At 47.3% G+C, this 15,519-nt stretch overlaps 1 protein-coding gene across 5 annotated transcripts in view; it reads right to left on the reverse strand.

The window, feature by feature from the left end:
- HTR4 (5-hydroxytryptamine receptor 4) overlaps window positions 1–15,519 on the reverse strand; it is a 139,321-nt gene that overhangs the window by 52,757 nt on the left and 71,045 nt on the right. For all 5 annotated transcript variants that reach the window (XR_010072868.1, XM_063348680.1, XM_063348678.1 and 2 more), the window contains 2 exons: window positions 6,453–6,606; window positions 3,959–4,527 (listed from right to left, as the gene is read on the reverse strand). Coding sequence is in view for 4 of the 5 variants with exons in the window: in XM_063348680.1 (XP_063204750.1) it covers window positions 3,959–4,527; window positions 6,453–6,606 (723 nt within the window). In the remaining variant the exon portion in view is untranslated. The remainder of the gene's footprint in view (window positions 1–3,958; window positions 4,528–6,452; window positions 6,607–15,519) is intronic.

Here is a 15,519-nt window from a genome sequence, read left to right on the forward strand (position 1 = left end):
TTGTAGTACTCTTTCCCGCCATACACATAGATCCAGCTCTAACCAAATCCTATCTCCTGGCTGTTATTGACATCTTCAAAACACGTTTTGTACCACATCTTACCCAAGGTGGTACAAAGGGGTACCACACCCAAGGAACGGGTGTCAGGAAAACCTTTCCCCATCTTCTGGTTCACAATTTAGGGATAAAGTGGGGTGGTTGCCAGGGCATTAAGCAAGCTCTGGTCAGCCTTGCATCACCGGTGAGCAGCCGAGCTGCTGCGCAGCCTGCTCCCTCGCCCCATCGCCCCCTGGCTGCGCCTGGCCCCAGGGGTGCTGTAAAACGTCTCTCCCTGCCTGGGTCACCCAGAGCACCACAGTCTTCACAAATCACTTGAAAAATAAATTAAAAAAAAAACACGAAAGAATGAGAACTGTCTCCCCACCAGCCTCTCAGTCTGTGTCTGGTGAGGGCGTCTGCCTCTTCGCACTGCCATGTTTTATCGCGCTCTGCTCTTCCTTCTTTTTTCCCCATTCCTAATATAAATGTGAAAAATCACCAAATGGGAATGTCAGAACATTTTGACACTGAAGTTATCAGCAGAAAAAAAGAAGAAATGCCTTCCCTCCCTGCAAGGCACTCTCACAGGTCAGACGCATCCAAGAGCAAGAGCCTGGATTTTAACTGTGACCAACACGTTCTCTGCACTGCCAAACGCACCGGTGAGATGATTGCGAGCAAGGACAGAGCGGTTTGGACAGGTAGAGCTGAAGGAAAGTTCAGATCGTCTCAAGATTGGAAGTAGAGAGGAGTTAGAAATTGCGGTCCTACTGTCAACCACTCCTGACTCCCTTTGAGGCTAAAGGACTCACGTCAGCTTAACACAAAATCGCAAATCTCTGCGGTTTTTGGGGGAGGAACTCTGCCCTAGATTTAGCACAAGGTCTGTCCTTCTCTTCACTGCTCTCCCTGCCAGGGTACAAAACGCAGCTGTAAAATCCCACTTGCACAACTTCCCCATTTGCAGAAGCTCTCGGTCAGGAAGAAGCAACTTTGAGGTTGGAAAAGAAGTGTGTGAACCAGGCCCAGCCCCTACGCAGCTTCTCGGCTGGGTTGGTGTGAAGCCAGCCCATACAGGAAGGTTTCAATATTTCAGCTGCTGGGCATAAACCCCTTGCGTTTCCAAGCTAGTAAAGCAAATGTGCACTGTAACTTGAGAGAACCTGCCTCACTAAATTTTTCTTCCATCCTTGCCAAGCCCAACCTTTTTTGCCTTTACGAGAGAAGCACTGAAGAAATAAAAATTCCTCAAGTGAGATTAACTATCCAAAGACAACAATTAGTTCATTTTGCTTTAACCACCACACCTCTATCATCATCAGTGCATAATCTGCACCAGGGAAGGAAGCCACGCTTTTCTCATCAGTTACAAAGCTGCGGAAAACAGAAAATAATCGCTGCCTGAAGAGCTGATGTGCAGAGCCGCATCCCCCCTGCCCGCGGAGGGAGGAGGGGGTGCGGCAGTGGGAAGCGAGTGTCTTCTGCAGAGCTGGAGTGATACGGAAAGGCAGGAGACAACCTGATTTACACATGTGGGGCGATGGGGAGAGGCCACACACTCTTAACCATAAAAGCACTCATAAAAGCCAGAAGTGGACAAGATGACCTGTGCAGGTTTGGTTCTTACAGGGCCTTTTGCGACGGATGTCACACCTAGATTGACAGGATTGTTATACATTTCCACGGATAGCTTCTATGTGGTATAAGTGGGAGGGAGAAGCTGGAAATAAAGAAAGCCTATCTCAGCTCCATGGTGGGATCCACCATTTACTGCAGCCCACCAGAGCCTCCCCAGCTGGCCGGGGTGGCTGAGACCATGGCCACCCCTAGCTTTGGAGGAGAGGTGACTCTTCATTTGCTTTGGCTGCCACAGGGACATCGATATGTTTAAAAAGAGTCTCAAAATAAGGAGGTTGTCAGCTCAGGGACACTCAGCAGAGAATGAAGGAAACCACCAGAGGCTCAGCCCTCCTGGAACTCGGGAGCCCGTCTCCACCGCCCAGCGTCCCCAGGGCAGTGCTGGCCTGAGCCTGACAGTCCCACAGGGCACAGGCAGGACCATGAGGTCTCACAGACAGATAACTTAGTGAAAAAGCAGCGAAACAACGTGGAGACATGAGGGGGCACCGGCATTGCCATCTGCAACTCTTGGAGGTCAAACGTCAGCACAGACTGAAGCAATTCACCTTCTGGGCTGACGTGCTCCCTGCCCTCTACATCTCCAACCCACCCCAAAGAGAGACTCCCTGTCATCTCTCCGCCCTGTATACTTAACAAAACGCATCTTGTCGCTATGCTTACTAGCCAAAATAGACGGGACTCTCTCCTTCTTTGTGTTTAGGCCACCAGGCTGACCCCTGCACCCACCAGGTGCAGTCGTGAGAGCACGGAGCCACCCTGGTTAACCAGGGACGGGAGTGAGCCCGCCCTCCCCATGCAGGGACATTTCCAGCGTTCAGCTCTGCAGCTCCCCAGCCAGTGGTACCGGGTCGCTCACTGCGGGATGGTGTGCTGCATCCAGCAAGGGCTGCTCTCTCAGTCCTCCAAACCGCAGCAGAAGAGCATCTGGTTTGTCCCCGGGAGCGTGGCTCTGACAGAAATACAGGCCGGGCATGGCACGGTGCCACGCATCCATCACAGACAGAGGGCTCTGGGACCGTGGCCCCTGAACAGTTTTTAATCAGCAGAAGATAAATATGTTGTAAAGTCCTTCATGACCTAGAAAGCTTGAGAGGTCTGTCTCAAGGCTGTGACATGCCCTGCCCCATCTCCCATCCATTATACAGCTCAGGACTCTTTCCAAAACTTCAGAGATCATTGCAGAAGGGAGCTTGGGGCAAACCAGCAGATCAGACTCGGCCGGGAAGTGCTCAGTGTCTGATTTAGTCTCCAGACGGGTTCAGCTCTGAACACAAATTTCTTTACCAAGTCCCCATCTGCACGTGATGGGCCACAAATCCATATACCGAAAGAGCCAAGTCTCCTCTAGACAGTTGCATAGAAACACCTATGGGTTTTTTTCAGAGATTGCAGTTTGTTCTGGTATTACAAGAGACAATTGTTCTTCCCTCGCCTCCTCCCATGCTCTGCCTCCCACCTCTCCGCTCAGTGAGGAGAAGACAGCAGAGGTTGTGTCATACCACAGAGCCCTCCAAACCCCTCTGTACCCCGGCAGCGCACAGCCCGCACGCTCTCCTCTTGCACTCTCCTCTTGTGGTACTCAGCGAAGGGTGTGCGAGGTGAGGGGTCCCCGAACTGCCAACCACCAGAACTATGTCCTATATCCGTGTGAGGCTCCTGCAGAGATGGGTGCTGCTGCCTTGCACAGGGGCAGGCTTTGACTGGCCTACAGTAAAAGGCAGACATCCCACCATTTTCTGAGCTGCTAAACCAAAATGGCAAGCACCCCTCCTCCCAGAGAGCCTCTGAAGTGCCCCATCAGGGTCAGAGCATTTGGGGAAGCTCATCCTTTGCCTTTTATCGTTCAGAAGATGCAGCAGTGTCTAGTGGGGCTACAAAGGCAGAACCTGAGAAGGGGCAATGGGGTCCATGACCCCTTTACTAGAGAAGACGGAGCAGGCAGCCTCCCCCAAGGTGCTCCCTGTGGGGTCAAGTTATTCCCCTCAGACAAAAGAGCGGGGCTTGCCAAAATGCACAGACAACTTCTGCATTCTCCCAACTCTTTCCTGAACACATCCCTGGAGAAACTGCACATGCCAACACATATCTGTTATCTACAAACAAGGTTGTCTGAGCACCCTAAGGATTTCTGGGTGCTTCTCTTGCCCCTCTACCTTTTTAAACAGTTAATTGATCAGATATTTCAAACGCAAAGCGAAACCAATACTTTATGAAAACTTTAGAGAAGCACTCTTTCTAGTGACTCCAGGCATTTTGCAGCATCTGAGAAACACTCACCTTAGTACATGAGTCGATCCATTTATTGTGGTGGTGGAACAGGGAACCGTCTGTCCCAAGATGGAAGGCCTTCGGTATCGCTCATCACCACAGCACAGGATGATGAGGAAGGCACGTCTGAAAGACTTGTTCAGGAAGGCGTAGAGGAAAGGGTTCAACCCTGAATTGATGTAGCCCAGCCACAGGAAAGCTGTCCACAGCTTCCCCGGCACCGTGTAGTTTATGAAAGGGTCCACTATGTTTGTGACAAAGAAGGGGGCCCAGCACAGGCAGAAGCACCCCATGATGATGCACAGGGTCTTGGCAGCTTTGGTCTCAGTCTTCATGCGGTGCGTGCTGTGCTGGTCCGGGTGGTGCTGCCGGCCGTCGGTGGGGGCCCCCGCGCGCTGCAGCACCTGGATCTGGCGGGCGTGCTCCCTGGCCGTCACATAGATGCGGTAGTAGGCCAGCACCATCAGGAGGAAGGGAATGTAGAAGGCCACCACGGAGCAGGTAATGGCGTATGGCTTGTTGACCATGAATATGCAGTAGGTGGAGTTGGAAGCCTTGTTGAACTGCCTTTGCTGAATCTGGTGCCGGGAGAGGAAGGACAAGGACAAAGAAGAAGGAAAGAAGTTCACCACTGCCCCTCTGATACCAGCAGGCTGTTTGCCAGAACGTGCCACCACCGCTCTCTGATTCTCCCTCCTCCCTCCCCTCTCCCATCCACGCTACCTGCCTCATCCGCTGCTGCCTCTCCTGCCTGTGCTCACACCGTGGGCTCTCCAGCCCTGCTGCTCCCCAGGTCTGCTGGACCAGCCCACCTTGCAGCTCCAGCGTCTTATAGCACATCTCAACGGGCCAGTGAAAATCAGCCTAACACCCCAGGTCAGATACAGAGAGGGGAAATCACTTCACTTTGTGCTGTTTTGCAGTGCTCACTGCTCCGTTCATCAGGGCATGGTTTTACACCAAGGATGCAAAAGTTTCACCCAGCCGAGTCCCACAAGGGGAAGGACAGGTAAAGAACGGGGCTGCAGTGGCCTCAGCAGCTGAGAGGCAGCTCCAGGCTGGGGGTGACACTGAGATTCCCAGGCACGGGGGCTGTGGGCAGCAGCCCAGGCAGGAGAAGTCTGCGGGTTGAGTCCATAGGCTGAGATGTGGTCAATGACTTGTGATGGAAACAAAGACAAAGAAAGGGGTCTTGCATGTGAGTTTGGGGAGCAGGAGGCACAACTGGGACAGACAGGACTTCTCTGAGGCTATTCTTGCTACAGAACAATGTCACTTGCAGGTCCACCAGGCCCATGATTTCTGGTGTTTATTCCAACCAGAGAATAACCTGGTCTCCTATTTAAAGCTATAACATCAAAAATTATTTAATTGGGGATGTAAGGAAGTTTGCCTCAAAAGTAAACTATAAAGCATTTTCACTAGGTGGTGTTTGAACCCTGCGCTACCTCTCAACATGCAGCTACTGAAATCTGCCCAGCGAACGTCAGCAAGTTACAAGGAAGGGCAGGGCTTGGACTGGTGTTCAGGAAAGCCAGTACAGACAGCTGGGTGTCAAGTCTTTTCTGAAAAGGTAGGGGCAATAAATCAATGGAAGAAATCAGATGCCTGACGTGGTTTGTTAAATGAACAAAATGGACCTCCCTTTTCTACCAGCTGCATGTCCTAAAGGTGCTTGTCTGGAAATAATTTTGGCTTTATCGCCTTGTCTAGAGGCTTGGCAGCCTGCACCTGTTATTCTCCATGAGCCAAAAAGTATTCATATCTCATTGACTGAGACTTGGCATAGGAGACGCCACATCTCTTTAAATAAGCTCTTCTAAATAAGGTGTTTTCACAGTTTGCCATTTTTTAATTCCTGCATCTCCACATTGAAAGGAGAACAGATCTGCAGCTCTTATCTCCTTGCCTGTAGACGGGATCCTGCAAGTGAAGCCAGACTGCAGTGCCGAAAACTGACTCCTGTTGAAATGACTTGTAGGGGGGAATTTCACCTTCTCCTCCCCTTTAAAGCTCACACCAAGACATGGGGTATTGATGAGACTGGCCCAAAACATCATCCCTTCTGGGGAATTCTGGGTATCCCGGCTCCCCAGACATCACTAGCACGGCAAGGAAGGACCCTTGGGCTCAGTCGGCAGCGGCCAGCACTCCCCGAGAGCTGCAGAGGCCAAGGGGAACCAAGGACTCCCGAGGTGCCCGTTGGGAACCAACTGGGGCTTGGCATGTTTTCAAAGGACTATTCACTGAACTGATCAGTAGAGACAGGTAAAATCCTCTCCCAGAGCCACCACTGTCTTTGTGACAGTCCTTCCAGGACAAAGTCATTTCAAACCCCCTTAAAAACATCCTCCAGAAATTCAGCAGCCCCTCTGCATTGATAATGAATAGTTTCTCCTTCAGCCTCTCTTACCTTTTTTTCTTTGAATATTGCTTTTTAAAGAAGAATATACATCACCGAATATATCTGATACCGGGTTGGTGTACCACCTTAGCTACTCACCAGATCAATGATGCCAATGCTATTCCAGCCTTGCATGATCGGGAGGAAAGAAATGAATGTCGGGATTACCCAGCACCCTCCGAGCATTACAGCAATGCGCAACGGAGTCATCTTGTTCCTGTAAACCAGAGGCTGGCAGCAGATAGCATAGTACCTGCAAGGAGAAAAGCGAGAGAACAACCATCATCAAAGGAGACTTCCAGGTCTTCCAAAAATAAAACTGTAAAGCATTTTATCCAGCTTATTTCTCCTGCCTTTCAAAATAGAGAAAAAAAATGAGTCTATAGCTTATTTCCATTGACTGCCTCTCACACAAGGAGCTCAGGATATTTTCACAGCATGAGTAAATAAGGTTTCGTAGTGCCTGGCAGGGGAAAGCCAGTATTTTCTGTTTTCCAGCTAGGGAAAATGAGGCACAAATTAATGCTGTGGTTTGTCTGAGGTGTGGAGCAAGGGAATGACTTCACGTTGAGCCCTCCTCTCCCTCGGCACTTAGTCACAAAGCTGTCTGCACCCTCCTTACCACGATAAATGAGTCCACCTTCCTTCCATTTAGCTGTGACTGAGTAAATGTTGGGGTTTTCCTAACTGCAATGGACATTTATTTTGACAAGACTGCAAAAGCTGTTATTGCAAATTAACAAAGTGTTTCAAAGCTGTGAAAATGTCAGTAAAATGAAGTGTGTTTTTCCGTAACCAAGCTCCCTTTCTACCTCCCAGGAATCAGCTTCTTTCCTGGCTGGGCTTTAACCTCTGCCACAAGGACAGAGGAAATGTCTGCATGGGGCTTCTCATCTTTTCACCGTCAAGGGGACGTGCCCTGTGCTCTTCTTTCTCCTCCCGACCCATCCAACATATTCATAGTACAACATATCCCTGCAAATAACAACTGGCTGTGGACTGAAAATGTCTTCTCAAAGAGATATGAAATCAACTCTTCTGTCTGTCTGGTCCCTACGGTACCCACCTGCTACCAGATTTCTACATCAGGAAGCTGTATCAAACCTAAAACCTGAAATCTCTTTGCTCTGAAATTAATATGTGCCCATTAGCGTAGCAGATCAGCAACCGTGTCATCTGGGTCCAGATTTTCAGTGGTCCTGACCCAACAGACTGCCGCACGTTCCCGATGAAATGTTTTCAATCTTCAGAGTTTTGGAGTTCAGCACACGTTGTAGAGTACTGATGTCCCCACTGCTGCGACAGGGAGCTGGTGTCCAGAGACGCGAGCAGTGCCCACAAATTCTCAGCTCTTCTAAATAACGAAATATATAACTCAGCTTTGTGCCTGATGAATATATTTTCTTAAAGAATTAATAATGCTCATCTGGTAGATGTAGTTTCCAGATTTGGTGAGCACAGCAATTATGCAATATGGCGCCCCGTAGGGTATGAGCACTGCACTGAAGAAGTGGACACAGTTTCAAAAACTATTTATAAAGGGAATGAATGAACTCTGTCAGAGATATTTTTGAGCCAAGCTTCACATCAAGGCATAATGTGTGCGTGGAGAGAGCCTCACTGCTGAGTGCCTATAAAAGTCGATTTTATGAGGTCAGTAGAACCGTGAATTAGAGACATTAAATTAACAATCACACGCTAAAGCTGGACCACTAACCCGAGATGCCTGCAGCACATTAAAGTCAGACATATGTGAATGCACACATACACACAGTTTATGTGCATGTATTAGAGAGATGTCCTTGATGTGCAAAATTTATTTCATCAAGATTTCAGTGGGAACCAAAAGTTTTATGCTAAATAGGCGTAAAAATCTAAGAATCTCCAAATTTTCTTAAGACTTTTTTGTTAAAAGTCATGTGGAGTCAACTGAATTGCTTTATTTTGATAAAATCAGATTATATATTCCACACAAAGGGTTGAAATAATATCAAAGTGTCAAAAGAAAACATTTTTTAAGTCTCTCTGAAACAAGATTCAAAATGTCACAGGGGAAAAAAAATGTTGAAACAAGCATTCAACTATTTCAATTTGATCATTTCTACATTCTCTTCTGGTTTCCTGTGCGCATGAAAATCAGCCTGTTCCTCTGAAAAGTTTCACTTTCAAAGAAATGGTATATGTGACAGTAACTGCTCTTTTAGAGCACTGGGTAAAATGTTCCTCTTGCGGAGCTCATTTCCCCCTGCCACGGCAGTCGGTGGGTCTGACTCCTGTCCCCAGGAGCACAGCTCTCCCATCCCTCCCACGAGGGAGAAGCAGAAGCTGAATAATTTACAGAAATGGGATTTACTTGGTTTTGGAGCTTGCCTTCATCGGATCACGAGTTGAACAAGCGAGGGTACCCAGCCTCGAGGATCTGCAAAACTCAACTGGGTAGGACCCTGAGCGATCCAATTAAATGAAGATAGATTTAAGTTTGAGTTTGGCCCTGTTTTGAGGGGAAGGCTGGATCAGAGACCTCCAGAGGTCCTTTCCAACCTACATTTTTCTGAGTCTATCAGACAATGAGGTCCATCATGGTCAGATTTCAGTATCTTAATCATCTCAGATGCTAGAAAAAATATTTCTTTGTTCCCAAGATAACTACCCTCCTCACGACAGCCACAATGTGTTTGTGTAACCTTGCCCGGTGTTGCAAGAGCTTATTGCGCTTGAATTTCCCCCTGCTCTCCAGATTTCCTTCCCCCAGGAAATAAACCGGATTCAAACAGGTATTTTCGGTAATGTTTTTGACTGCTTACTAGGACAGATGGCGCTTCCCTTGGCATTACATGCAACTGCTCTTCTGAGTCTAAACACAAGGGAGATCTATCTGGCGTATTTAATTGTTTGCTATCTGAGAGACACCTACTGGAAAGTGCTACCCAGTGCTGGACATCAAAGGATTCTTGTGACATGCCTGATGGCAAGTTACTGCAAGTCACAAGAGAGTAAATTTAGTTGCAGAAAGGGCGAAAGAAGAAATTCAATAAATAAATGGGAAAGAGCAGCCAGGACACCAGCTACCATTTCACAAGTTGAACAAACAAACAGAAAAGGAAAACCACGACACACTGCTAATTAACTACAGGAGGAAAACAATTCTTCCAAGCAGTTTGAGTTTTTACAGTTCTGTACTTCTATCTCTGCTGCAGCTGACAGCATTACACTGACTTGTACATGCTATTAAAGGCCATTAGAGTAAAAATTATGCCTGTAAAAATGACATCTTAAGCTCTCATATTTCTTCCCTCCCAGTGATTCAGCAGCAATTTTCCTCCACTTACATGTCAAAAGATTATATTTTTTTTTTTTTAATTTTTTTTTTTTTTGCTAGCTGCTGCTACCGTGAGTTCCCTTGTGTTCAGAAAGTCGAGCTGGGCTCCTCCTGCCCTACACTGTTATCGGTAACAAGGTTCTGCAACCGGAGTGTGGGTGACAGTTTTGCTGATGGCGAGGGAGGCAGAGAAGCACACCGTCTGCCTTTCCATAGCTCAGCAGGATTTCCATTCAACGGTCCAGAGAGTCAGATAACAGAAATCTGTGTGTGCTAACAGAAGTCTGAAGTCACACCAATTTTTGCAGTAGCTGGTGATTTGATGTATGTGATGGTTTGGGCATTTAAGCAGCTATTTATTCACTGAGGAAAAAGTAATTATATCTTTAAGATTATCAATAGTTTTAGTCAAAACCTGAAATAAAGACATTTTCATATTCTACAGTTCTGCTTCCTTTCAAGCTAGAGCTGTTTTCCTCTGCTCATAAAGAATTTCTGTTACGTACTGGTATGACAGTGTGACGGATGGATATAAAATGTAATACATACACATGATTAATACGATGTCCAAGCTTAATTAAATATTAATTCTTAGTATTATCAGTCAAGACCTGTGTTTCTGCGGTTCCTTGAAAATGTTAACTTCCCTGTTACCTACAGCAGAGCAGGTGATGCGAAACACATCCTCCGCCTCTGTTATGACATTCTTTGCTGAGGGGAAATACACAAATCCCTTCCCGGAGCTGCAGAGCATCCAAGTAGCTCCATAAAGCCAAGGTTATTATAATACTTTTCCTTTCCCACATCAGACATTTGTCACATGAATGAATCAAGTGCTAACATTCTACAGATGGCTCAAAAGAAGAAATCCATAGCTCTTGTGGCCTTACTGATGGCTCTTATGGCCACTGCAAGTATATCTGGCTACTGAGGATTTGTGACCTGCCCAGTGAGGCTTGGTGGCTCTGGGAAACTGCAGTGGCCAGACTGTGTCAAGGAACAAGAATGTGATGCTCCCTGGTCTTCCAGTGGAAGTTCCAGTGATATGGATGTTGGGGGGACCAATTAGTGCCAAGCATATCGATTCCCAAAAGTGAACCTCACGTGTCACGAACACTCTCCCGGCATCTTCAAGGGGATGCAGGTGCACCTCAATCACGCCCATGAAAGCTACAAAAAGCACTCAAGGCTCAGTGACTCAGTGGCCAGATCTGTGGGGCCATTTTCTCCATTTTCCTACGAGCAACACCAGCAGGAGCTGCGGGGGTCACATGGAGGAGCCCATACACAGTGTCCACGAGCTGTAAGAGCAAAACGTTTTATCCTTTCCCAACAGGACTGGCGCTGTGCCCGCCAGCGAGCTCCTCTTTGCAGTCAGTGCTGCACGTAAAACCAGAAAGCAGATATAAACACCTGTACATCAGCAACACATTTGTACCTAACAGCCTTCAGCACTTTGGGTAGAGAAGACATAATATCGCACTCCTCAGCAGCAGGATCATGGACAGCTTGCCTAATGTTAAACTTGCATATATGTGAAGACAGGAGATGGCAGATAAGAGGGAAGCTGTGAAGCGAAAGAGAAAATAGGCAGAAAATGAACCTCAGTTACATTCCTGCCTTGTACAACTGAATGCTGAATCTGCTTTTGTGGAAATGTAAGTGTTGTAAATCATGGGTGTTTGTTGTTGCCATTTTGCCTGTATGAGAAATCCTACGCATGCATGCACACACACGTACACACGCTCCTTGTATCATACCCAGGAAAAAAAATAGAAAAAAGAATTCCTGAAAAGTACATCAACTTTTAAGTGATAACACCTCTAGTTATTGCAAGTTTATTGTTTCTAGGCTCTTATAGATAAGAAAGGAAAGACTGAGACTGAGAAACAGCATTGCACATTGCATTTCAACACGCTGGTGACCTACATCCGACAGCAGCATAACTTAGCTGTGGTCCGTGGCAAGGACGGCTGTTTGTGGCCGCACCTGCCTGCCTGCAACACAATGAGACCCCATTTGCGACAGGGACCTGTGGCCAAGACTGAAATCAAAGGTCCAAGACTCTAGATAACCAGCTGGGCCAATAACGTTAACATACACCAGTTTCTGCGGCTAAAGAGATGCAAGCAGTGACACAGCAGCTGGCGCATCTGGCCACCCCTCAGCCTGGACATCCAAGCGTCTCCTCAAGCCCGTGGCAGTGGAAATGCTGCCCGGGACACATCTCCAGAGAGAAGTCCTGGAGTCTGCAGGATCCTGCAGTCCTGCGCCAGGATCAGTGATGCTCTAACCACACCGCTGCTCTTTCCTTGCCTTCTGGGCGTTACAGAAATAGAATTACTTAGCTGCATTAGGTAATTCCTTGCCCTTGGAGAAAAATTAAAGCATCTCCCTGGTTTGCAATGCAATTTTGTTTGAGCTACAGGTATGTAGACAATACCCTGCAAGAAGCTCCTTAGAAATCACAGACAGACAAATACACACCCACCTTTACCAAACAGACTGGGTCTGTGGGTGGCCCGCATTTAAAACCATTTGGTGTCATGTGCATGTATAAAATTATATACATACCATATGTTTGATCATCACTGGGGCCAAAACGAGCCAAGGAAAATTTACTGAATACTCATCCTGAATAATTTTTTACCCCCCTTAAATAATCTAGAAAAAAAAGCAGACAAGAGGGTGGGAAAACTGTGGGTGCTATTAGCTCTCTAACAAAGTCAGGGTGCAAGAGCCATGTCCATCTGGACCCTGCGCCTGTACCTGTCTGCTGAACCTCGAACGCCGAAGTGGGAACGTTTTTTTTTGTGAGTTCCTAAGGAAAGAGAGGCCAAAGAAACGCAAGAGGGGATGGTCAGACTCCACATCTGCCACCACAGGGGACTCTGCTCCTACCCTGAGCCCGGCAGAGGGGCTCCCAGGGGCTGCCCCCCAGGCAGCCAGCTCAGACGCTGAAGACACTGAACTGCACTGATGGAAAAGTCTTGCGGGTGACAAGGACATTTATTTCAGAAGCTTCTTCTCCTCGCAGGACACAAATTACATCTAAGGATTTGCCTACTTCGAAAAACACCCTTCTGTGTCCTTTTGGAGCTCTATGCCGGTGTGCTCCACAAAACCCCAAACCGAGCGTGGTTTTGCACATTCCTCCTCTTCCTCAGCGACCCCAGGCTGGGCCAGAGCCTTCAGCTGAACCCTGACCAAACGGTGAAGTCTAAGGAGCCAGGATCTCAACTTATTTGTGCCTGTGTGAAATGAAACCAGCGCTACCAGCTTTGCTGATATTTCAGCGAAACCAGATTCTGGCCTCCACATAAACAGATTTTTACATTTTTTTTGAGAGAACAGCTCTTTCTCTTTTCCTTTTTCCCACTGAGCAAATAAGCTATGGTATCTGACTGAGCCAAATAAAACAAAGTTATGCATTGCTGGTCCAGAAAAAAAAATGTCCTAAATTGATTATATCTAACAAAATTAAATTCCTATTAAAAAAACAACGGCCTGCTGGTGTTGAGATAATTACACGGAGAAAAATGCTAAAGAGAACAGTTAATTGGAACTGGATAAATTTAGCTAGTAATACAAACAAACGTATGTTGCCAAACAGAGATAGAAGACTCCTTCATGGTCCCCGTGTGGGTCGGTGTGTGTGGAGGGTTATTGGCAGCAACAGTGGCAAAATGAATTCCCATATTTCTAGAGGGTTTGTAAAGATTAATAAAGGACAGTGCATCCCTCAGGCTGTGCCACGGCCATCTGCTCCGCTATTTTTCTTAATGCTCTCAGACCTGAATTCTGCAAATCCCATGTTAGTTTTCTTGCGGAGCTGAGTGCCGACAGGGATAACTCCGCGGTTACGTGTTGTGTCTCGCAGCCCTCGGGGATGGTCTGCCTTTGCCCTTGCTCAGCCCCTTCCCGTGCCACCTCTCCACTCCTCCACTGAAGTGACTGGCAGCTGTAGGAGATCCGATGTCTTTCCAGCTGAAAAGGGCACGGGGGATTTATGCCCTGGTTCAAAACTATAGCTGGAATTTGTGTCATATAATCAGATTTCTGACTGCCTAATCATTACTTACTGATAGCTATTTAAAACCTAACAAGTCTCCCCACTAATAACCTCCCCCCAGTCCTGGCCAGCTGGCAGATGTTTCTCAGAGCACCGCTGGGCACAGCTACTTTCTCCCCGTCCTTGAGAAAGACACCGTGCTCCCGACCTCGAGCTCCACTGTGGCCCAGACACCCTTTGGCGAGCCAGTTGCTTCCCCCAGCGAAAGAGGTGAGGGTGGAGAGGGATGTGGTGCAGCACCGGGCGCAGGAGGCAGCAGGTGGGGTGGGCAGAGCCAGCGACCACCCAGACCTGGCCACTCCTGTGCCCCCTGCACGGGCTCCCTCCCACCCCAGGAGAGGGCTGCTTCTCCAGAGGGGCTGCCACTGAAGAGCAGCAGAGGTTGGGAGTCTCTAAAAAATCCTCTCTCTCAAGGGATTGTGCTAATTTGATGTCTGAGCAGTACATTAATGTTGATTAATGTTTGTAAATGGCGCAACGAGCATCTGTCACTCTGGTGCTCCAACACTCTTTGGATACATCTGCTTTGCTTTAGCCCTTATTTAGCTGTGATTATGTGGTATGTTTGATTTCCAGTAAGATTAGCGTTGAGTACGCAAACACGCAGTTAGGTCTGTTTTGTGGCGTGTTACATAGCAAATCTGGAGATGTTTCGGACAGGCCAGGCAAATAGCGCACCCAGTGCCCAGCAGGGATGGAGACTTGGAGAAAAGCTTCCCGGGCTGGGACCCAGCCAGGGGAGCTGGAGGAAGCAGAGAGAGGAAGCTGGAGGAAGCCCAAGAATACAGACATTTAAGACCTGTTTGTTTCCCTGGTGGTTTTTTTTTCCCCCCAAGACTTTGGGAAGTAATTGTATTGCAAATTATACTGCAAACATTGGAGAAGAAAATTGCCTTTCCTGACAGGTTAACTGTATTTGGAGACTCTATCATAGCCACTTGGCCTGTTTATATGCAGTGCAATTATTTTTATTGCATGTGCACAAAGAATGGATAGATATGCATAAAACATGCAATAAAGAAATAATTCAAGGCTAAATCTTTCTTTTATATTGGAATACCAAAGAGATGATGAAAAAGCATAACGTAGTGACAGCAAAATTTGGATTCACTGATCCCTGAGGTACCTCTAATACCTGGGAAAAAAACATTTTCAGATAAGACTGTCCCTAAGTCTCTGCAGTGCTTTGCTCTGACGGGTAAGATCAGTTTACCCTGTGGTGATTTCTCCAGATTTTCTCAAATGCCTTTGAGAATTAAAGCCTGAATGCTTTTTTTTTTTTCCCCTCAGAGGCAGTAATGGAAATAGATACAAGATATTATCAGATAGAAGTCTTTTCAAGCAACACTTCCTGAGAATGTTGAACAGAATGACTTTCCAAACTGAGTCCTGACGATTAGATTAACCACCCAATTTCTTTTAAAAAAACCCACAGTTGTATGCCCCGAAATAAAACAGAAGGCAGGAAATACATGAATCACAGAAAAAACACCAGCTAGAAAAAGCATCCTTCCATAAAGTCTGAATGAACAGAAGGGCAACAGCTAGCAAAAATTAAATAAAACAGGAAGCAGTGCTGTCGGTGCTCCTCCAAGCCAGCTGCCAGGACGGGTGAAGCAGCGGTGATGGAGAACAGCTCGACGCTGGGCTGACTCATCCTTCCCTGCACAGAAACCCAGGCATTCAACGGCCTGCTCTGATCTTCTCAGCGCCTTCCACCACTATCTCCTCATCTCTTCTGTCCGCTTAACACTGTTTGGGAGTCAGTTCTCCCT

This window comes from Chroicocephalus ridibundus, chromosome 11, assembly GCF_963924245.1.
Source record: "Chroicocephalus ridibundus chromosome 11, bChrRid1.1, whole genome shotgun sequence".
NCBI classification, from domain to species: domain Eukaryota; kingdom Metazoa; phylum Chordata; class Aves; order Charadriiformes; family Laridae; genus Chroicocephalus; species Chroicocephalus ridibundus.